The sequence below is a fragment of the Halichoeres trimaculatus genome, unplaced genomic scaffold (genome assembly GCF_033239565.1).
Source record: "Halichoeres trimaculatus isolate MK-OKI-2021-1 unplaced genomic scaffold, fHalTri1.1 fHalTri1_scaffold_4, whole genome shotgun sequence".
NCBI classification, from domain to species: Eukaryota; Metazoa; Chordata; class Actinopteri; order Labriformes; family Labridae; genus Halichoeres; species Halichoeres trimaculatus.
In genome coordinates, this window is record NW_027437182.1 from 25,775,458 (window position 1) to 25,798,207 (window position 22,750).

At 42.0% G+C, this 22,750-nt stretch overlaps 1 protein-coding gene across 1 annotated transcript in view; it reads right to left on the minus strand.

The window, feature by feature from the left end:
• The window catches only part of ssbp4 (single stranded DNA binding protein 4), a 105,138-nt gene that overhangs the window by 72,680 nt on the left and 9,708 nt on the right, over positions 1–22,750 (minus strand). The window contains exons 2-4 of the mRNA XM_074667968.1: positions 20,569–20,641; positions 14,303–14,364; positions 4,027–4,111 (exon numbers count right to left, since the gene is read on the minus strand). Coding sequence (XP_074524069.1) covers positions 4,027–4,111; positions 14,303–14,364; positions 20,569–20,641 — 220 coding nt within the window. The remainder of the gene's footprint in view (positions 1–4,026; positions 4,112–14,302; positions 14,365–20,568; positions 20,642–22,750) is intronic.

The following is a 22,750-nucleotide window of genomic DNA, read 5'->3' on the forward strand; positions in this document are numbered from 1 at the left end:
CGCTTTCTTCATCACAAAGCTCCTGTCCTTTAATCATTCATATTGAGTTACTAAAGACGTGCCATGTTCTTATAATCAAACACATTTCCTCAACAAAGTGCTCTTTTGTGGAACATCCAAATTCCAGCAGAAAAAAAGGACTATAAGACGTGTGGATCTCTTTTAGGAAATAAACATGATTAAAAGGCAATGTGAAGAGGAAGGACAGAAACAAAACTGCGACAATTAAGACGACAAGAGAGACCACTTAAATTACTTTACAGAGGTACAAGACTTCAGGCTGTTCCAGCTGGGTATGATACACTGTCATCCCGCTCTCTTTGAGTGTGTGTGATCATTTGCATACCAGTGTGGGTGTGTGATACACACACAAGCGTGCCTGCGTGTGTGAGTGTTTATGCGTGAGGGTTGGAGTGGCTACGATTGCAGATTCACCATCCAGGGGTGAAGCCAAGCAGCGAGAGGCCTCCAGTTCTGGGAGTGCAGCCAGGGCTCCAATCCCAGCATTCCCCTGGATTAGCTGTCAACCAGTCCCTAGATCTGAGGATTAGCACATTATATTCCATTATCTTCCCCAAACTGGAGAGTCCACAAAGTCTACATCAGCGCTCACAATGAGGGCCAGTAGGACAAGGAAGCTGAGTAAGAGGTGCCTTCAAAGTGGGGCCAAATTGAGCCAAAGTGAGCCAAGCCAAACCAAATCTGTAACTAAGACTGTGCTCCGGCTCAATGTCGCCTAGCAACCAGATTAGTTCGAGGAAACAAATAAGCAAAGTGTCTAAATAACACTAAATATCAATTTTATAGCTCTGTGCTGATAATTTCTTTTATTTAAGCACAACAAACTGACAGCACAGCAACCAGAGACGACCATAAACTATAAAAGAATAAAACGTAAATAAAAACAAAACTATTTATCTTGCACTCATTCCTCTTTCACTTTTACATAGAGGATAGAGGAGCGTGCTCCACTCCTGGGAGATGAGTTGTTTTTCACTCCATGATCCACGGGGACCAGGAGAGGGGGGTTGAGGGAGCTGTTATCAGCGAGGGGGCCATGATAGAGACTTGATCAGGCCTTCAGTCTGCGGGGACTGCAAAGCCAGAGTTAATCAGAGACAGACAGACCCTTCATAACCCGGGGGATTCACACGCAGCAACCCTTTCTCTCCTGTCACATGAACCAACAAACACACACACACACAAACGGTAATGGTCACCAGGCGAAATGATGTGCATAATTTACTCTTACATTTAAGATCCTCTGCCACACCCTCTGAGGAGGCGACATCATTTTTTCATGTTTCACTTCTAGCTGTCAGTTCATCAAAGAAACATATTGTAAAAATCAACTGACAAAAATAAATCAGTAATTTTGGATTTGAATTTATTTTTTCGATAGGTGCAGTTTAACATTGTTTCATAACAGAGCATGGATCTGATGTGCTGCATTGAGTTTATAGCAAATTGAAACAGCATGACTAAAGAGCTTATCACTATTCAAACACTTAAAGTGAAGTAGATGTTAAAATCTGAGAGTGGTTAAATAGTTTTAACTTTTTGTAATAGGTGTTAAAAATAATCCTCAAGAGAGACGGTTTGTTTTCAGCTGGGAATTAAGTGTCAGAGGCACATGACGGTTTTAAGGGAGAATAACTTTATCTAAAAAGAAAAAAAAAACAATTGTTGCTCCAACAAATGGGTCCTCTTATTCTGACAACTTCCTCACTCTGACCTCCTCAACCAGAGCCAAGTCAAAGGTCACCGAACAGTCTGAATCCTTGACCTACAACAAAGTAATACCAGCCTGTTGAGCTCAGGTAAAAGAGAAGCATTCACAGCGACAGATCTATTCCTTTATTTGGTTTATTCCCTCCACAGCCCAATGTACCACACTGTTAGTGATCCTGGCTTTCAGCTGACTAATTTATGCTGTCAAAGACTGAAACACATGGACCTTTCAAATGTGTCTTTTTCCAGCTGCAGACTGTGAAGTTCAGTCGTATATTGTCCAGACCTGTCAAACGGCAGCAGTTAAAGAGCTGACATGCAGGTATCCAGCTGGCCTACCTCTGGAGAAAGGTGTAGGAAATTATATTGCATTTAGATTAATTAGACACAGTTGTCAGATTTAATTAACTACTAGGTTTAATTAACCATGTAATTAATCTTATGGTGGTCCAACACATGCACACACACTCACACACATACCCACAGACAGAGGCATAGACACACAAATCAACTCGTGCCCACACACACACACACACACACACACGCACAGTACATGCACAACAAATGTAATCTGTTCGGCTGACAAGTGCTCACACTTTTGCTGTCAAACCTCATAAGAGAGTTCAGCTGAATGGATGACTGGCTAACGGCTAAAACAGCCTGAATGAAGAGCGGATGGTAAGAATAGCACCACTAATCCATTTCAGGTTTCACTCCTGCACAGGTGGGATCATAATCTAAAGGTAGAATTCCTACATCCAGAAAACACCTGTGTAACACTAAGTGAAATATGTTCCTGGAAACATGGTGCAAATAGAAAACACGAAGTGAGACTTTGATGGAAATCTGAAAAAAAAAAGACCTTTACAACTCAAACTAGCGCTGGATGATATGTTAAAAAAAGAACAGTATGGCAAACAATTACCAGTGTTCAAATGTGTGTTATAAAGGTATCAACCCCTGTAACTGTCTGAGACAAAAGCTTCATATCTTGTGCTGCTGCCACATAAAGCCACTGTGTACCTACACTGCAGGTACAGCCACTTGGAGCCAACACTGTGACACAGCCTGCCTACACGGCCACGGGTCAGGCTGTGAGAGGAAAGGGTGCTATGGATATCAGGAACACAGCCACCTAATACGATCAAACGTCTGCCTCTACCATCCAGACAACATAATCCGTGATGGCAGCAGCGTCATTGTGCATGTTTACAATCATGTAACAGGTGGTGTTACCTTGTGATGAGAAATGTGTGTTTTTATTTTGCATTAGGCATAGAATAGCAGCATGGTGTATTTCAGGTGATAAGCTTGGCAGATCATGTCCTGTGATATGACTTCCTTACGTGAACACATCACAGTTGCATTGATTTAACAATAAACTGTGCAGCTTAATCCAATCTCACCAAAGATAAGGTGTTAGAGGAGCACAATCATGAAAAATTACTCATTTGCATCTAATAGAACTGGTCCAGTAACCTCTTCAAAAGATGTGTGTATCTGTTTTTGTGTGTGTGCACGTGTGATGGATGGGTTATTGATAGACTGGTCCTACTCTCCACAAGATGAGAGGGGTCAGGAGTAGGGCATGGACCCTGACCTTTCATCACCTGCTTCAGCCCCTGCAGCCCCAAACTAGCAAAGCTCATCCAGCTCTAAATACGTCCTCTATGTGTGGGTGTGTAGTTGGTGAGTGTGTGCATTAATGTACTTGTGTGGTCAGCCAGCTGCTTCATGTGCTTTGACCCTCTTTGTGGGGGCTTGAGTAGACCAATAACTAGCCAGGCTACGCTGTGACCTTTCACCTCAAGGCGACAGTTTCGTTAAGACCTGACGTGCCAGAGGTCAGTGTGTGAGGAAGTGCAGCCAGCAGATGAGCTTTAGTGATGTACAGATGAAAGAAAAGTGTTATCTTATCAAAGTGGATCATGTTTAAGGAAGCAGGGGGACTATAAGTCTTTAAAACATTTAAAGCTAGAAGTCTAAAGGCTTTCCCATAAAATATACAAGAGTTGCTCATAGGTGCTGCATTTTTAAACCCATGCTATTTCAGACGTCTGGCTCCAAGTCTGTCCCATCCAGAGCAGACCAGACATGTCAAAACAAGAACCAGCAGCATTATCACACACAAACCAGTCTCTACTCTCTGATACACTCTCTGCACATGGGCTCAGAATCATGAGCGTGTGTGTGTGTGTGCATGTGAGCGTGTGTGTGTGTGCATGTGTGAGTGTCCAAGCAGTGGATGTGTGTATATTTATGCACACAACTGGTGGGCTGGTGAAGTTCACTCACATAGTCATGGAAAGCCTTGGCCTCGCTGGAATGTTCACATGTCTCCCTCCGGTCCGGGGCTGCGCAGTACAGATCCCAGAATACACTGTGCACACGAGACAAGAGAGCAGCAGGAGTCAGACACTTCAGACACAATATGATCCATGTTTGTTTGTGTATTATGTGGGTAAAGTTGAAACTACTGTCTGGTGACAAGTCTGCTTATACTGATGGAAATTACTGGTGATAGCAGATTAAATAGTGCCAGGGGCATGCACAGGGAGGTACCCTGAAATGTAGGGGTGTGCTATTTTATCAGATAAAGCCTAATGTAATAGACAGTTATAGTATAAATTAAGAGAAACCTGAAACCTGAACACCAAGCCTTATTATACATACAGAGTAATATGGTATGAAAGTATGATAAAATACAATTACTGATACCATGTATTTCCCCAAACAAGATGAAAACTTGCGTATTGAAAAGTGATGCAAAAAAGTGCAGTTCTCCAGGTGTCCACTTGAGGCTGGCACCAAAAGACAAGGAAATCCCAAGCAGTTAGGAAATATTGAGGTTCAGAGGTATAAATGCGTTTATCCAGTCACAGGCAGTTAGGTGGCATGAGGTAGTTGATAGGTTATGTGGATGCAACGCAATAGCTGCACACAATTATGTGTGTGGCTGATCCGGCTGATGGGTTGAAGTCATCAAGCAAGGGCCATTTACACCACAACTGTTTTAGGCTGAAACGCAAAAGTTACGTTGTGTTTCAGCCTTGTGTTTACACAGAAACTGCATTTTAGCTGACCCAAAACGCAAACTTTTGAAAATGGCCTCCAGAGTGGGATTTTTCTGACTGACTGACTGTCTTTCAACAAAATGTGCATCTGTTGTTCCACTTTGGCACTTAGTTTTCCCCAATACACCAGATGATCGGCTCAACTCTACTTTGGTGGAGATCTCCCAAAAGCAGCTTCTGGACAAGACAGTTATAGCGCTGACTACAGGCCTGGCATGCTTACTACAGCATTTTCAGTCCCTCTTCGATTTTTTTCACTGCGTTTTAGTGTTTTCAGATGATGATAAAGAATCCTGATAAAAAAATCCTGGATCCAGACTGTGATCTGGATCACCTCCAAAATTTAATCACTTCTTCCTTATCCCGTTTTGAACATTTCCTGAAAGTTTCAAAAAGATCCGTTTGTAACTTTTTTAGTTATGTTGTTCACAGACAACCAAAAAGAAAAACTCTCAAAAACATAACCTCCTCGGCAGAGGTAATGATAACAACTGAATGTGCAGTATTTTGACTTGGAAATTCCCCATGATTCATTGGTGTCAGTTGACTTTTTAATTGATCATTGAGGTGTTCAGCTTTTCTAAGTCAAAACTCAGCCCCAAAGAAACATTTCACCCAGCTTAGACAACATCTCTCAAAAAAGCCACGAAGAAAACAAGAAATCTGTCCAATCAGACACTCTGCAGCCCTGTCTTTGTTCACTCTCCTACAGTTTCTCCTTCAGCCTGCAGCTCCTCTCCACAGAGCTTTCCCCAGGAAGAAACAGGTCGCCAAATGTTCCTCTCAGCCTGCCCTGGTGACCTGCACATTATTGACCAATCAGCTGTGATTATGTTACTTACTGCCCAATCAGCCGTGCTCATATTAGTTAATTAGACCAATCCTACTCCTCCAGGGCAGCAGGGGCCACCAGGTCCCTCTCCAAATGGACCCCTTAATTACTGTGCTGAAATTAAGTACCTGCTAAGCCGGGCACCATTAAGGACTTCTCCTTCTTCAAGATATTGATTTCATGGATGGAGAATAAAAAAAGGACCGCTGAAATCACGAGAGGAAATTCTTGCTGTCATTTAAAGGTGTGAATAAACTGAAACTTGCATTCTGTGTGCTGATGTCAGGAGCGTTGCTGAGACTTCATTTGACAGGCAGCGTAATGGAGCAGAAGATATTAGCTGATCAACCATAGCTGTCAGAGAATGGCTAACTAACAACCTGTCACACCACGGTCGTTTTACATTGGTAAGGAGGTTCGATGTTATCATTTTTTATAATGTGAAAATATTTTATTTTAAGATGTAACATAAAAGAAAATGTCATTAATCCTTTCAAAACATAAAGACAACATAGAAAAATTATTTCAGAGTTTTGAATTTTTTAGACTTTTAAAGTTTATAAAACAAAACTGCATAGCCCTGAGGCTCCTGAGAGCACTGGGCCCTTCAAGACAAGAAAGCATTGAAGGAACAGAGACAGACTGCGTGAAGGCAGCATTGAACACATATGTTGTGTGCTGTGCTGCCTTTCTGTCACTAGACAATAAAGCCAGTGTACATTATCATATCCACCGCTTGGTGTTAAAGGGATTGCTGCTTCGTCAGACGTGAGCCACGGTGAAAAAGGGCGACCACTGCAAATCCAATCAGCTCTCAGGGGAATGAAACTGGATGCAGGTTACAGTTTGTTACCATAAAGAAACAACCTCAGTAGAGGCACTGGGGCAGAGGACAGGTGATCTAACATCTAGGGGTGTGTGACGTCTATAGTATACTGCAGTTTGAACAGCTGACATGCATCAGTAATTCTGAGCATCTGTGTATAACCTGATGCTGGAAAGTATTTCAGAAAGTTATATGTAAAAATACTCAGAAAGAAAAGAAAGACGGATACAGGATGAATGAAAAAGTGTAGTCAGCAACAGTGCTCCATAACTTAGTGGCTTCTCCAGATTTTTGACGGGGAAGGCTCAAAATAGGAGCATGCGCGCACACACACACAAGCTGAGTCTCCAGCATTTTCATTCATTTTGTCTAATAATCAAAAAACATTAGAGTATCATACAGATGTGACGTTTCTGTGGGTGTGCTTTTCTAACTTTAAAAGTAACACAACCCACAGGCAAAATATATTTCAGTCAACTTTTTTAAGCTCCATTTATACCAAATAGACATTGTTAGGCGCCGCCCTGTTGGCCATGGCTGCCTTTCGCAGCAGCTCTCTCTTCTTTGTCCTTTTCTTGTAATTTTTTTCGTCTCTTTTTCGTCATCTTTGTATTTGGAGTGGATCATTACTTTATATGGCTCATTTGTTGGTCATGGACACCAAACTTTTTGTGGCTTCAGTGATATTTTTTCTACTATTTCTGCTCTGTTTGTCTGGAGATCCTACATGCAACCATGGCTGCATTGTTTTCATCTGAACACAGCTGTTTGCAGCCTGTAGCATGTCAATGCTAACTGGTGCGAGGCCTGATGTCTTCCCACGAGGTGAGGAGAAGGAGGTGAGGACGACTTGCTGGTTCTCAGGCGTGAGCTAAGGAGTGACGACAAGGACCTGTCCTTCCATCCATCGTTATTGAGAACGTAAGATCTATCTCCAATAAGATAGATGAGCTAGCTGTGCTAACCCAGCAACAGAGGGAATACCAGAGGGCAGAGTAGCATCATGCTATTCACAGACATGGCTAACTGAGCTAACATCAGACACCAACGCTACATTGGAAGAGCTTCACCTGCTGTGAGCAGACAGGATCCAGGAGACAGAGACTGAAGAAGCTCAGTCCTGGACCCTGTGGAGGTGGAGGCTGGCTGAACTGGAGAATGATGAACAAGCTGTCATCATCTATTTTCTTATGGACCTTTTTGCACTTTCTATACACTTTCTTACTTTTGTTTTCTTGATTGCTGCTGTGACTTCAAATTTGTTGTACTTGTTACAATGACAATAAAGTTCTATTCTATTCTTTTCTATTCTATTCTATTCTATTCTAAACACAAATAAAATCATTTGTGTGGATGAATTACGTAAAGTTACTTCGCTGTAAAGACTAAGATGGTTGAATAACTGATGGGCAGTGACGTGGCTTGGGTCAAATCAGGGGATCAGCAATGCCCCTTCTCTGTTACCTCATGTAATACTGGGGCTGAATCCAGGCTAAGTCTAGATAGGACTACTGTGAGTGCCCACATTTGAAAAGAAAAGCCATGTCATAGTTGTTGTCTCTTGCTTTGCAGAAGCACTAATCTCTAGAAATTATCTTGGAAGTCAACATTTGCGGTTAATTAGCAGCAGCAATCTGCGAGAAATCTTGTTCTCTGCACCCCCTTGTAATAGTAAATTTTCTATCCAATTATCTAATCATTTCAATCTAATCAGCTCATCATGGGAAGCTCCTTATGGTATTATGAGGAACAGAGCCACACAACTCTGTATAGAAGAAAAAAGTCATACTTTGAAGAGTCACGGGGCAGATTTAAATTGCAGCTTAGGGTCATGCAAACTCTTTTTTTATTCATTCACAGAGAAACAAGGCTCTAAAAATAAGGGCCTGGTATTGTCAGCACACACACATACACACACACAAAACACACACTTTGTACACAGAACAGAGGAGGAAGGGATTAGCGTCTGGCCGTCCAGAAGAAGACAATTACTAAAATTAAATGCCATCACGATAATTATTTGCAATTAACTGTGCTCGGACAAAGACGGCGGTTACAATGTGCTTTCCCATTATAATAAGGAGAGTAAACAAAGACACAGAAAGACACACAAGCTGCTGGTGGCAGGTCTACATGATAATCCTGTGAGTGTGTGTCTTCAGCCAGTCAGTTAGCAAGTCAGGAAAAAAATAAATAAAAACAAAATCAAGGCAGACATATGTAGATAAGGATAAGAACTCTCCGCCAAAAAGTAAAATTAAATAAATTAATAAATAAATAAAATAAAAAGTTTTAAAAGACAGACAACTACATCATCTTTTCAGACCTGACTCTCTTTAATGGGACAAAATGCAGCAATCAAAGACTGGGGGTGGGGAAACACAACCTTTCCAGTTGTCTTTATTACCTCGACTGAAGTAGCAGCTAGTCTCCTGGTAGCAGCAAAGCATTCATCAAGCAGGAGGAAACTAACACATCACAGTGCCATGTAAATCAGCAACACTCCCTTTGGACTGTGGCTAATAATTACAGCAACTGTCATCGCAACAAGAGTGACGGCTTTACCAGAAGCAGCCGTGAAGCACGCTTTTATGAGTGCTGATGGATTTTCACAGGAGTAAGGTACATGGTGAGGACTTGAGAGACCTTCTGGACAGCCAAAAGAAAAAAAAAGTGTTCTCTTAAAAACTTGCACTGTTGGTCTGCCAGTTAACAGTTTATTCCAGCACTAACTCCTACGGTCTCACGACTGACTGATATCAGAGCAAGAAATTTGATGCTTCTAAACTTTTGAAGTTGCAGTGCAATCTCTAAAAAAATCTTCAATTTTTTAATGTGTCTTTGAATTAGCACAGATTCATGAGCCTGTTTCACTTCCGACAAATTTTGAACAGTTTCTAGACATCTTGGTCCTGAAATATCCTAAGCCCAGTTTCCACCAAGCAGTCCAGTATGGATCAGTAAAGGGATTGGTAAAGCCTGATCTTGTTTGTGTTTCCACATCCAACCGTGCCCTTTCATGGTACATCGCGTGTTAGCCACAAGCTGAAAGCCATGTCCGTTATGTGATAGCATGATGCCATAGCAGCACAACGCAGTGTATCCGGCAAATAAATCCAACAACGAAAAAAAACATGACACATTAAACATAAAGCAACAATGGAAGACATCCAGCAAGTTGTCTTCATTGTGATAACCATGTGGCTCTTTGATTTGCAGTGTTGTAGCTCCACCTTCCAGGATCCAATCAGTTTTATCTGGCACCCCGACGTAGGGATGGGTACAGAGTAAGGTACTTTTATAAGTACCGACTGAATTCTGTCAAAAGTACCGGATACTGATTCATGTAAAATCAAAAGGTACCATGTTTAGGTACCAAAAAGTATCCCTGTGACTGTGAGGGACTGAAAGAGTAGGCAATTTTCCATGCTGGACATGAACCCAGCATTTCAAGTTTAACTGAAGAAAAAAATGTTAAATTAAATAAATTTGAGATTTAATTATTATTAAATTTGATCAAATTGATCATTTTTACCACATGAACACAAAAAGTACCGAAAAATGGTACCGTTAAATACCCATACCGATCGCCAGGTACAAGGCATCGGTATCGTATCGTTTCAACTGTGGAAGGTACCCATCCCTACCCCGATGGAAGGGTTCCAAAAAGTGGAAACGGTTTGTTTGGGTTATTTGGGGACCTGTCCCAGAATTTGTTAGTGAAAACGCCACGAAGTGTGTGCCATACAGACACGAACCAAGCTGAAACAGTTGGTGGAAACAGGGCTCTAGACATGCCTTTCAAACCTGTGCCTGTTTCTATTGTAAAGCCAGTTTTCTTTCAGCTGTACTTCTACTTTCCAAAATCAAAAACCAGCAAAACACACTACAAAACAGACCTATCAAAAAAATCACTCTAAATTATACTTTCAAAAGCAGTACGCAGCACCTTTGCCTAACTGAATTCATATATAGTACGAAGGAGGTGGTTTGGAAACAGCCTGACTGTGCTATGCATTGGTTCAAGATAGCTGGCATGGGCACAGCTAAAGTTTAGATAAACAGGATTGGCTGTTTCCATTAACCACTTTAAGGTATATCTGAAATTGTCAGGAGTGCTGTGCTTGTGTAAAAGGAGCTCTACATTTTAACTAATTGTGAGTAAGTATCACCAGGGGAAGTGTAAGAATAAGACAGTTTTGCAATTCTTTTGGTTTTGACAAGATGCTCACCCCAGTTACTTGCCTGACCATCTAACCTTACAGATAGTTAAGATTCTACCTTTTTAAGTTGTGTTACAAATCTGTAGTGCCATGTGACACAAAGTGAAGCAACAGTATTGGTGTTATTAAAGGGTTTTATTTAGATATTACTGAAAGTCATGGTTCATATCCAGCCGAGAACTCCTGCACTAGATGTCATGATGAGCAGTGAAAGAGCAGAAGTTCACTGAACGCTCACTGAATCCTACGATCCTCCTTAAAAAAGAAATTCAGCTGGAAGCTGACACACAGAGAAATTCAGCGTCTGTGTTTCAGATTTAAATGAGTGTGTCTGTTTTTTGTGGTGGGGTGTACGTGTTGGGGGTTGTAGGGTGGGGGGAGGAAGGTCTGTATTGAGGATTCGGAGGCTATCCAGTGAAAACTGGTTAAAGCCATCGATTTTGGGATAAGGAGGAGACAACTAGCTGCAGCCAATAGAAAGGGAGCTAATGACACAATCAACACCTGCAGCCCTCGCTGAGCCTTTTCTTTATCCCTCCACCCATAACAACAGATGTGGATGAGTGACCCCCCTCCCCTAGTCCTACCCCAACATGACCCCCTCCCCCTCCTCTTACAGCCCTGGTTTATTCTAAAGCCCCCACCCTGACCCACCACCAACACCAACACCAACACCATCCTACAGGAAGCAGCCGCAGAGACAGGGCGAAAGAAAACCTCAGCAAGGCACTGAGGAGGAGGACAGCAGGGGTAGGGCTGCTCTGGCTGCAGGGTTGAGGTCTTAGATTTGGCTGTTTAACACAAAAGAGGCTGGAATGCAAAGAGTTAATCCATTCGGGGGTCTCTCTTCCGCAAACAAAGGGACAGGCCTCCAGACAAAGGTTGAGGGAGGGGGAGCGAAGGGTGAGGGATGAGGGAGGTTGGTGGCTTTCCTACCATCTGGAGCTTTTGTTTTGGGGGAGGCTGGAGGTTGGAGGGGGGTCTGCTCGGTGGACACAGGACCCCCCCCCTCTGGACCCCACCCCCAGTGAGTCTCCATGTCCACGTGCTGCGTGGCCCAGACAGACGCCCCTCAGCTAGGTCATACTACACCAGAGCCCTGCCCTGCTCAGCTAATCACCAGCCTAGACTACAACACACACTTACTCACACACTCGCACACACACACACACACAGACTGGGTTATGACCAACACAGAGCCAGGATTCATCAATACTCTCAGAACACACACTGCGAGCTCTCGCACTACTCCCGCCAGTCTCTTTGAGCCCTCTTATTGGCTCAGGCGGAGGCGAGGGCAAACTTAACCCGCGCTGTATGTTTGTGTATGTCACTCTGTCAGTATTACTGGTCGCTGTCCAATTGAGAGCTGTCAGGTTGAGAGAAGCCAGGCTCTTTAAGGACCATTATGAACCGTGTCAACAGGCTGCACAATTACAACACACACTGGGGCCAGAGCAAGGATGAATGAATGAAGCCACACGTCCGGGTTTATTACACAGGGCCAGTCGGGGGGCTTTGGGGATGAGCAGGATAGCATGAATGACAAACAAAGCAATCCCTGTCGAACCTCTTATCCTAGCTGGCTTTTGGCTCTCGTGCTGCCTTGTGGAGGATTCAACCTTCCTGCCTGTCTGCCTGCTTGATTCTTTGTCTGCATCCTTTCCAGCTGCCCCGCTTCCTCCCCGCTGCCTCTCTGCTCCTCTCTTTAAGTTGGGTCTTTGAGCTCCTGGCTTGACAACTGGAAAAGGCTGAATCCTACAAATGGGTGTTCCCAGTCCTTCTAATTCAGATGTGGAGGAAAAAAAGCGTATGTGTCAGGCATTAAGTCCACTGACCCTGAAAACACTGTCCTCTGTTTATCATTGAGAAATCTGACAGATTTCATTGAGGAAATAGAAAGAAAAGAGGAACACTCCTGTGTCTGAAGTCAAGCATCACCAAAAGTCTCAAAGTCTTTATCGTAGAGAAGAGGTTCAGGGAGAAATGGTTAAAGGGGAGGACAGGACGGTCTCTTTCAAAAGTGCACTTCTGAGAATTTGTAGAAATATTCAGAAACTCTTCCCCTGAAATTTCCCCAAGTTGCTGTTCACACATGTCTCTCACAGCATGAAGTCTTCCCTCTCCGACAGGAGGGGCGGTGTGCCGGGGAGGGAAAGACATCAAAAGCACACTATGGGGGTGCCAGTTTGGCTTGGCAGTTAAATTGGGTGCCCCATGTACAGAGGCTGTCGTCCTCGGAGCAAGCAAGCTTGATTCCAGCCTGAGGTCTTTTTCTGCATGTCCACACTTTCTTTCCAGCGTCCTGCTTTATCTCCTGCCCTATCGCTCTTCATACAGCTATAAAATGACAAAGAAACTGATAAAACATAGAAAGCTGCCAAAGCCACAGAGTCATGTTAACTAATGATAATGCAGCAATGGTATCTACACTATTCTGCAGTTTCCTTATTGCTATGCCAAAATGAACCAGTGTGGTTTTATCCATCCTTTTTTGGGTTGCACTTCTGGTTTCATACCTGTCACGTGATAAAAACATCATCACCCTCACCACACTCACTCACTCAATGGGGATTTTCTTGCCATGTTCCCATGTCAGCTCAGCTCTTCTTGCTGAAGTTTTCCAATGAGACCAGCAGGAAAAATTCCAGATAAGGTGTTGGGTTAAAATTGGGGCTGTTTGCTTTCACATGTGCAGCTCTCCTTAGAAAGATCCGAAAATTTGAAAAAAATCTCAGGATTTTTTTAAGGGGGTATAAATGCAGCTAACATGGCAAGATGCGGAAAAGATCCAAAAAGTGAGGGATCCATTTGAAAGCTTTGTCCTTTAATTTCACCTGCACACAGTCGCAGCCTGCAGTCAGAACAGCAGCAAACGCTGTCACACACTCACAGAGGAAAGTTTGATGATCTGCATGAACACTGAACCCCTTCAATGAGACATAACCGAGTGAAATAAAAACCCTAATCTTCTCTTGTAACATAACTTCTTGAAGCTTTGATTATTTCTGATGACCACCTGAAGCTAACTTTTATAAATCTCTGAATCAGAAGGAAAAAGTCATATGAATACCCCTAAACATGCAGAAAGAAATGTTTAGGTTTTTCAAGCTTCACAGTAATGTATAGATGTTGTGTAGATCTGTGGGTACCTTGCAAATGGAAATGCTAATTCTGTCTCTTTGTAATCATGCAAATTTACTGGATGTAAATAAATATAGACTCACAAACAGCGGCTGAAACTGTCATCCAGAGCTCACTGGATCCAAAGCATCGCTACATTTCTCCTTCTATGAGGATCTGTGTCTGATTGTGTCTTTGATTGAGTAACGCTTACGTGAGGTTTAAAAAAAAAAAAAAGCAGTTCAAGTTTAAATAACAGAGTATAGCAAGTTAGCATGCTTGTCACTCAGGAGGATGCCAGGAGTACAGCACTTAAACATGTGTGAGATGATGCACTCAGCATTCCCTGCAATTACTCTCGCTCTCCACCCCTGCACATTCTTTCAGACCATCAAGAGGACTTCAACAGTACGAACGTGAGCAGTTGAAAAACATACGTGTTTGCGTGCGAGAGTGCAGTCAAGAGAAAGAAAGAGGATCAGCGTATACATACCACCACCATGAGTGTAGAAATCCCGGCGGTTCACCGAGTGTGATGTTCTTCTCCCATCGGATCTGAGCACGAGAGGGAAGACAGAAGAGGAGAAATGAAAAATTGGACGCTGCTGCATGTTTTATGCATAATGTAATAATTTTCCTCAACTGTCCTTCCAACTTCAGACAGACAGACGGACATAGACCGATAGCCGGACAGAAAAATAGGCCATCGGGCAGCGCAGTGGAGTGCAGTGCAGTGAGGAGTTTGTGGATAAGGAAGTGTTTGTGTCTTGAAGCAGCGGCCCTCTCTGCTGCCCTCACACACAAGCAGAGCTCCTGTCTGTATCTGGACACTGAGATAAGATCCAGGGAGAGATATCAGACCAGCTCTCTGCTTCACACACTCCTTCTGACATGATTCTGCACACTCAAACACACACACATACACATTTACTGCATACATGCATTAATCCCAAGAGTCTACAGACAGCATGACAGCAGCAAGATTTGTCATTTTTTGTTTTTTTTTATCCACATATACATATGAAGAAAAGCAGATAAGCTTCAGATGTGTGTTTGTTATTCTACAGATTTCCCCAGTGCAGTTTATAGTGATGTGATGTGCGGTATGTGGGTTGGGCCTGTTGATTTAATGCTGCTAAAGAGCTGAGTGCTGCACTGTGCATGAGAGCAGAGAGTAGCAAAGTCCTCCTGGGGACACAGAGTATTGTGTGTATACTATAAATGTGTGTGTTTGTGTGTGTGTGTACTCTTCGGTGAAGAGGAACAGAGGCTAATTGAGGCAGGAGAGTCCAGGTGATAGCGCTCTCATTAGGTGGCACTGAGCAAGTGTGTGTTCATGTGTGAGTGTGTGTGTGCCTTCAGTGTACCTGTGAGGATAGTAGTCCCTTATCTATTGAAACATTTCTGGGTTTTTCTGAGTGTGTGCCAAGAAAAAAAAGGGAGGTGAGTCAAGTTTTCAGCAGGAAGCAATGGAAACACCAGCAGCCTCAAACTTTACATATAACAGTCTTCACTAAACGAAAGCCTTTGTTACGTGTGAAGTCCTAAAAATTATTGGGAAAATATTTGTCTAATGCATACATATTTTCCAGATTTTTATTTTTATTTTTCACATTTCAGTTCCTGACAGTTTTTCCTGACAGTAAAGGAAGGTACAGTTTCAGAAAACAGGACAAAACTTAAAAACTCTGCAGCTGAATCCCCAGGGTAACATTTCTGATGTGTCCAAGATGGCAGACAAAGTCTCAGAAAAGTAAGTTGTGGTGGTTTATAAACGTTTATCAGTGCTGTGTGTTATTGAATGAAAGAGTAAAAGAAAGTTTGGCAGTTTGTTGCTCTTCTGGTTTCCCTTTCAGCCCAAAAACTCACTAACTGTGAATGTGCCTTCATACAACCTACCATGGTTGTATGGAGCAGGAGTCTAACAAATGCTAAACCATCATCATCCCTACTTGGTTACTAGCTGGTTCAACTAATTATGAAAATTTACACACCACTAGCCAGGGATGTAGCTTTGGGTAATAGCAGGTTTCTCTGTGTTTCCATTACACCCAGAATTGCGCAAAACATAAAAATCGCAATAACAAATGGTTTTGAAAATGCCACATTTTCAAAAATCCTCTCAAATTTCGATAAAAAGTTTTTACGCTCTCATGGGGTGTTTTTTCAGAAGTTTCGATATTGAAGTTTCTTGCAAAAGTGCAATGGAAACACCTTTATCGCAAAAACGTCACGTTGTCATAGCAACACACCTCCCTCACCTCCTTGTACGTGTCCACTGCCACACAAACGGACTCTGGCAGGACGGCTGTGAGCGGGTCAGAGAGCAGCAGGAGGGAGGGGTAGAGGTCTGTGTGTGTGTGAGTGAGAGTTTGTGAGCTGGAGATGATGATCTTCATTCAGTGTTTTGTTTGTGCCTGTTTTGAATTAGCGTGATCACGGCCGACAGTTTGAGCAGTGAATAAAAACACTAATGTTCAAGAATCAGCATCATCATGAGTGCAGCATCCAGACAGACAATATGTTTCACTTTACCAAAGTTGTGGGCATTTCTGGTCGTAATGGAGACACCGGCAAGGCAAAATTGTTCTTTGTCGAAACTCTTGAAATATCGCTTTTATTTTCCGAAAAAGTGAATTGGAAATGCAGTTGTGTGTCAGTGCACGACATGGCATCTTAGCATGACTCCGTTTCGTAGTGTTTTAGACATTAAAAATGAAAATAAAGTTGAATGTAGGGACAGCGTAGTTGTGCAGTGCCTCACAGCAAGAGGGCCATAAGTTCGAATCCCAGGCTCAGGCTGTGGTTTACTGATGGATATTTGTGCCTTATACACTTTCTTGTTAGCTTCTGTGACTGACTGCTGAATTTCCTTTTATGAAGTACATTCTGTGCAATTGTATTCTATTTTATTCTAACTTTATAGCATGATGCGTTCATTGTGTCACTACGGCTTCTTGTAGACATATTGTAAGGGTTCTGAGGGAAAAGAGGAAAGTCCGGATAAAGTTTGGGAGAAGATTTTTTTTAAAAAAGGTTTGCAATGTATGAGTGAAAGGGGCTAGAAAGAAATGTTCACTTGTGACTGTCCATAAGCAGCATGAAAAAACACACTACAAACAGAAAAATACATCAGCTGCATTTGATTCATAGTTAAAGTTGAATTTCTAGACCTCCCTCTGTTGTGTAGAGTGTTCTTGTGCCTGTTTTTGTGAAGTAATTTAATTCCACGTATGGGTTTCCCCTATTAAATTTACTTAACTTATTCTCACTTTATTTGCATTAAAGTGTAAGCAGAGGGAGAGGAGTGCTTTGAGTGCTAACATGGTGATTAAACACCCAGCTGATCTAGATGAGTCAAACAAATAATGTCTGTTTGAAACCTTTTCTCAAATTTTCAACCCATAAACCTTTAAAATGTGCTGTCAGACCTACATAAAGGGGTAAAGGTGAAAGGTCAAGCTGCTGTGTTTGCTCGATTCGTACCAATAAATGTCAGTCCAATCCAAACACTCTGACTCCGACCACAGAAGACGACTCAATACAAACCAAAGTGAGGTCGAAATAAACACAGTCATTAAGCAGTATACAGTTGCAGGCACAACATTTGAGACAACTGGCGTCAAATTGACTTAGCAGTCTTGGCATGCATGCCTTGTGGACATGGATTGTTTGTGTGAATCTGTGTGTGTTGTTTTAATTCCTGTCTGTGTAGATGCTGTTGAATTCCAGTTTGAGGCTGTCTGAGTGGGTCTGTCCATCCGTGTGTGTGTGTATGTGTGTGTGTGTGTGTGTGTGTGTGTGTGTGTGTGTATGTGTGTGTGTGTGTGTGTGTGTGTGTGTGTGTGTGTGTGTGTGTGTGTGTGTGTGTGTGCTCTGGTTGCCTGCAGCCCAGAACTTCAGCCCTTTCCAGCAGCTCACATATAACCCTCAATCTCTGGGAGAAGATTTACCCTGAAATGAGCGAAGCTCTCTGAAGCCCGACCACTTAATCCTACTGTGCTGCTCAACGGTTTTTGCTTCATATGTCAGACGCCTGCTTGTGGTCATTGGCAGCTGGGCCAGCCTCCAGCCCTGTCTGTCTTGCTAACAGTCCACCTGTTTGCTAAAAGCAAAGACTGACAGATTCAGTCTAAATGTGTCTTACTGATACAAACCCGTTGATTGGGGTTGATGATTCAGAGAGCACATATTTTTCAAGGTAATTCTACCAGGTGTTTTCAAGGGTCATTTTTGTTAAATGAGTCTTGCAGATGCCCAGAGGGTCAAGAAGCTTAAGTATGACATTTTTGGACACATTTTTATTGTCTTCACATTTTATTGTCTGTTAGATGGGGCATATTAGACCACTCTAAAATCAGTCCTGTGAAGAAACAGCTACAGCTAATATCAATTAGCTTAGCAAACAGACCAAAAAGGAGCACAGCATTAGTTCAGGCAGAGCCACCACAAACGTCATGTGTCCTGTCAGTGAGGCTGGTTCTGTTTTGTCTGTGCTGTTGCTCTTCCTGCCTTGGCATTTAATGTATGCACAACAAAGGGGGGGGTCTCCCCTCTCCCCACCCCAGGCGATGGCACGTGGAAGAGCAGGGAGCCCCAGGTCAGACATACCAGAGAGTGGATAGTGGTCCTGACTAAAACAGGGGGACATCTGCACAGAGCTTGATAATCTCTTTTTGTGAAAACATTTCCTTTTTACATTTTAACAAAAAGTCTCCTCTTTTTCATTTTTCATTTCAACTACTTTCACATTTAAGACAATAAATGTATATTGTTTTTTATGATTCAATTTTACTACATGTCCTTTTATTTGTCATACTTAAAGAAAATTTCAGCCCGCACTTTTCTTATTTTGTAAATAAAAAAAAGTTGTATCAGAGCTTCTACTTTTATCTGTTTTACACAAATACCAGTATTTCTGCTTCAGTGAGGGACATGTAATTATACAGTAATCAGTATCTCTTCGCTTTTATCTTGGTCCTATAACATTGTGTTGGTTTGGAATTATCTTTTGTTCAAAACATTTTAAATACACAAACTAGAATATAGCTTCATTGCCCCTTCTTTTAAAGTGTGTTTCTGTGGATTCACAATTGGGCTCGCTGTTATGTTGCGCCCTCATATAGTTGCAACCGGGGTTAGCATCCATCCTGAAGCCCCTTTATGGCAGGTCATTGAGCAACATTTGCTCCCAGATTACTGCTCTGCCATAAATAAATACAGTATTCACATGGGACACTTCAAGAGATGGAACCCCAGTGAGTTAAGTATGCCACCCATACCTTTCACTTTGGCTAGGGATGCACAATATTATCGGTATCGGCTTAAAAATAAAATATCGGATATCAGCCAAAACACCAAATTATGCCAGTATAATAAACTGATAAAACAATGGGCTGAAGCTGCATTTTTTCACTTTTTGTTGTTTTGTTTGCACAGTTCAGATTGAGTAGTCCCATATTTGGTTCCTGCTTTCAGTTAAACTTGAATTTAAGCAGCAGTCTGTAAAGGACATGTAGGAGAGCATCATCCTGCTTTCAAGTAGGATTTATCTTTTGGAATTTTTTTTGTTTGAAAGTTATAGTCATAAATAAATAAACAGTTTCAAGTATATATTTTTTCATTTTGCACAAGAAGGAAATATTAAACATAACAAGTGTGATAAGAGTATGCAGCACAATACAATGTGCTACTTCTAATACAGAAGAAAGTTGATCATCTCTGCATTTATGTAAACATTATAAATATCAGCATATCAGATATCTGTAAAAAAAAAAAAAAAACAATCTAATATCGGGCATCCCTAACTTTGACCTTATAGTGCTATGGTGTACCTGGTGTACCAGAGGAAAGGCTAAAGATTTAACATCTGGGAACCATAATGTAAATCCTAAGAATGCCTGTATCAAAAATATTATTAAAAATGATCTGTTGAAACACTTGTTGAAACTGTTCAGCTCACCACTACCCCATCACTTCAGGGTACGCAGGCTGCATTGTTTTAGTTAATGCGGGTGAAACAGTTCCTCTCTCAGCCTCTGCACTGAAATATTGTCAGAAATAAGAGAGATTTGATGTAGGGTAAATCAAACGGATCTCTGTTCACTTTCCCTCTCAGTGCTGGACAGTGTATAAAGTGAAGACAGATAAAACCAGCAGGCAGAGGAGGTGTTGTACAGGAGATGGTCTGGATGCAGCACCATTAGCAGGAAGGATGTCCAATGAGGAAGAGGATGTAACACATTATAGACTTTACCTCTTTGACAGTTCAGGGGCCAAATATGAGACTAATAAATCATGTAAATTCAGGACACATGAATTTATTTGGACTGGTTTTAAGTATCCAAGGTGCACTTGAATTAACACAGCAAAGAGTAGCTTCACTTCCTAAATGTCATGGCAGAAAGTGAGTAACAACGCATGCTAACAATATGTCAAACTGCTGTAATTACACAGTGTTTATGATTACAAATTAGAGCTAATAACCGGGGTGGGTAATCATATTATGTTGCCCAACTGATGTCATGTTTATATTGTGTCTAATTAATAAACAGTCAAAGGAACATTGCTGCTGTTCAGCTATTAAAAAAGGCTCATTAAAGTATTAATATTTCCAGAGTTGTCAATGTCCAGGGCTTGTAGTGAGATTGCTCAACAGCTGCTTGAACCCAAAACGACTCCTGATGTGAATTCCATCCCTGGTTATACAATAGAGGGGGAATCACATACACAGGAAGTTAAGCTGAAAGAACATCTTACCTCTGACAGGAAGGTCTGTGCTGATTTCTGTGCGCCGACATGCAGCAAATATTCATACACGTATAAAGCTAACCTGGAAAACAGAACAAGAAAGGGAGAGGAAAAGACGTCAGTGCTGAGATCACATCATTTTATTCCCAAAAGTGTCACACTTGCTTCATGCCAAGTAACCCTACAATTTGAGCGCAGATGGAAAAATTTTGTCATTGTTTCATTTAGATGGAGCTTTGATACATAAGATTTAACAGTATGAAGATCATATGGACTGAGGAGGGGTTGTAAATGTGCGACGTAAAGCTCTGCAGCTCTGAGCTCAAGAGCCTCTGTGGCACTCGGCCATGTCCCTGTGGGTTAAAGAACTCTGCTGCTGAGGCAAAGAGGCTGAAAACACAAACGGTGTAGACACTGACAGAAAACATGGACGAAGGGAAAATATCCTCAGACATGGCTCCAGTCGGACTTTCAGGTGTCAGAACACTGCTTGTCAACGGTGAAGAGACAACTTGATCTCAGGCTAGTATCAAATCAGCCTGTTGACAGTGTGGCAAGAGCTTAAGATTTTATGCATATATTTCCTGCCTCAAAGGTGAGATCACAGTAAATGCAGCTGAGCTAGCCTAAAAGCTCTGGTAAAAAATAAATAAAAAAAAAATAAAAAAAACCATAAAAACACCAATGTTGAAACCATGGAAGTCTGAAGTCAAAGAAGCTTCAGCATCACACAAGTCAAAATATTGCTGAGTTTTTCTTGGACAGACACACATGGACCTTTTTCTCAGAGCATTTCAGGGTAAAAGTAACTTTTGCCCTTTGTCAGAACAGAGACAAAACTCTTTTCTAGTATCAAAATGTAGAAAACTGAACAGTCGTGAACAGCCTGAAATCATGCGTACATAGAGCCTGATCTAATAAAGGTTTTCGTATAGAAAAACACGTGCAAATTTGATAGCGCAAGCAAAGCTGATGTACTAACCCGGTGCACCCAGGATTGCGTCTTTGAAATGAGCTTTCACGAATATACAGAATATATGCGCATTTAGCACCCGCAATGTAATTTATCAAACCTGAAACTGATTGTGGCTAGGGATGCAGCGATACCGATCCTGGTATCAGGTATCGGTGTATCGGTGCCCCTCAAAGCTGGATCAGTATCGGTGGGAAAGGGGCCGATCCATGGAGCGGATCCAGGTAAACAGCTCCATGCCTTTTGCATTACCAGTCTACAGGGTATAAAAGTTTACATGAATAGAATTTCTGTACATTCTGAAGCTTTGTTTTTACCAAAATAGTGCTAAACATTAGAATATTCTATAGTTTAAAAAAATATTTACTTCAGTTTTTCTATCTACTCATTTTTTGCCTTTTACCCAAAACATTACCAGTCTTATCCCACAGTAGGGCATGCAGGTTATTTTTTAAAACTGGTATCAGATCAGTTTCGGTATGGACCCAAAGCCCAGGCATCGGTATCGGATATCAGCACAATTAAATTTTAATAAATCGGATCGGATCGGAATGTAAAAAGTGTATCGGCCCATCTCTAATTGTGGCCTCTGTTTTGCTTCCTTACTCAGCACGTTTGAAATCCAGGCGCAAACTGGCACAGTGTTACTCACAAATGTCTGCGGTCATTTTGGTGAGAAGAAGGCAGAGGTGCAAAGACAGACAATGGCGATGACCTCAGGGCTGATTCGTAGCCAATCATAAAAAAGAGCCATGCAGGAAAACTGTGCAACACTGTTTTTTCTTACGTCTGGATCATTTCAGCGCTCCATCTCACCTAGTGCCAGCATCTCCCAAAGTACTTTTTGGTTTGCTGTCATGCAGGATGGGCAAGTATATTCAGTTTCAAGCACTCGGGACACAGTAAATGACACAAAACAGAGTTTTGTTTTGTTTTTTTTTTAAATGAAATTAAACAAAAAAAACCCCACTGAATTAACTTAAAGAGGCTGTAAGGGCCATCAGTTTGAAGTGAATTGCAGAGACACCTCTGGTGCACACTGTTGAGATGACAGGACTCCTAACAAGGCGAGTGTTTGTTTCAAACTTTCTTTGTTCAAGCCCACTTTCTACCGGATACAATGCGACTAACTAATGTATTATCATAGCACAAACACTGATGATGTGTTTGTGAGTCTGAGGCGTCTTTTTTATGCTGATCACATGCGTCAAGGCCAGA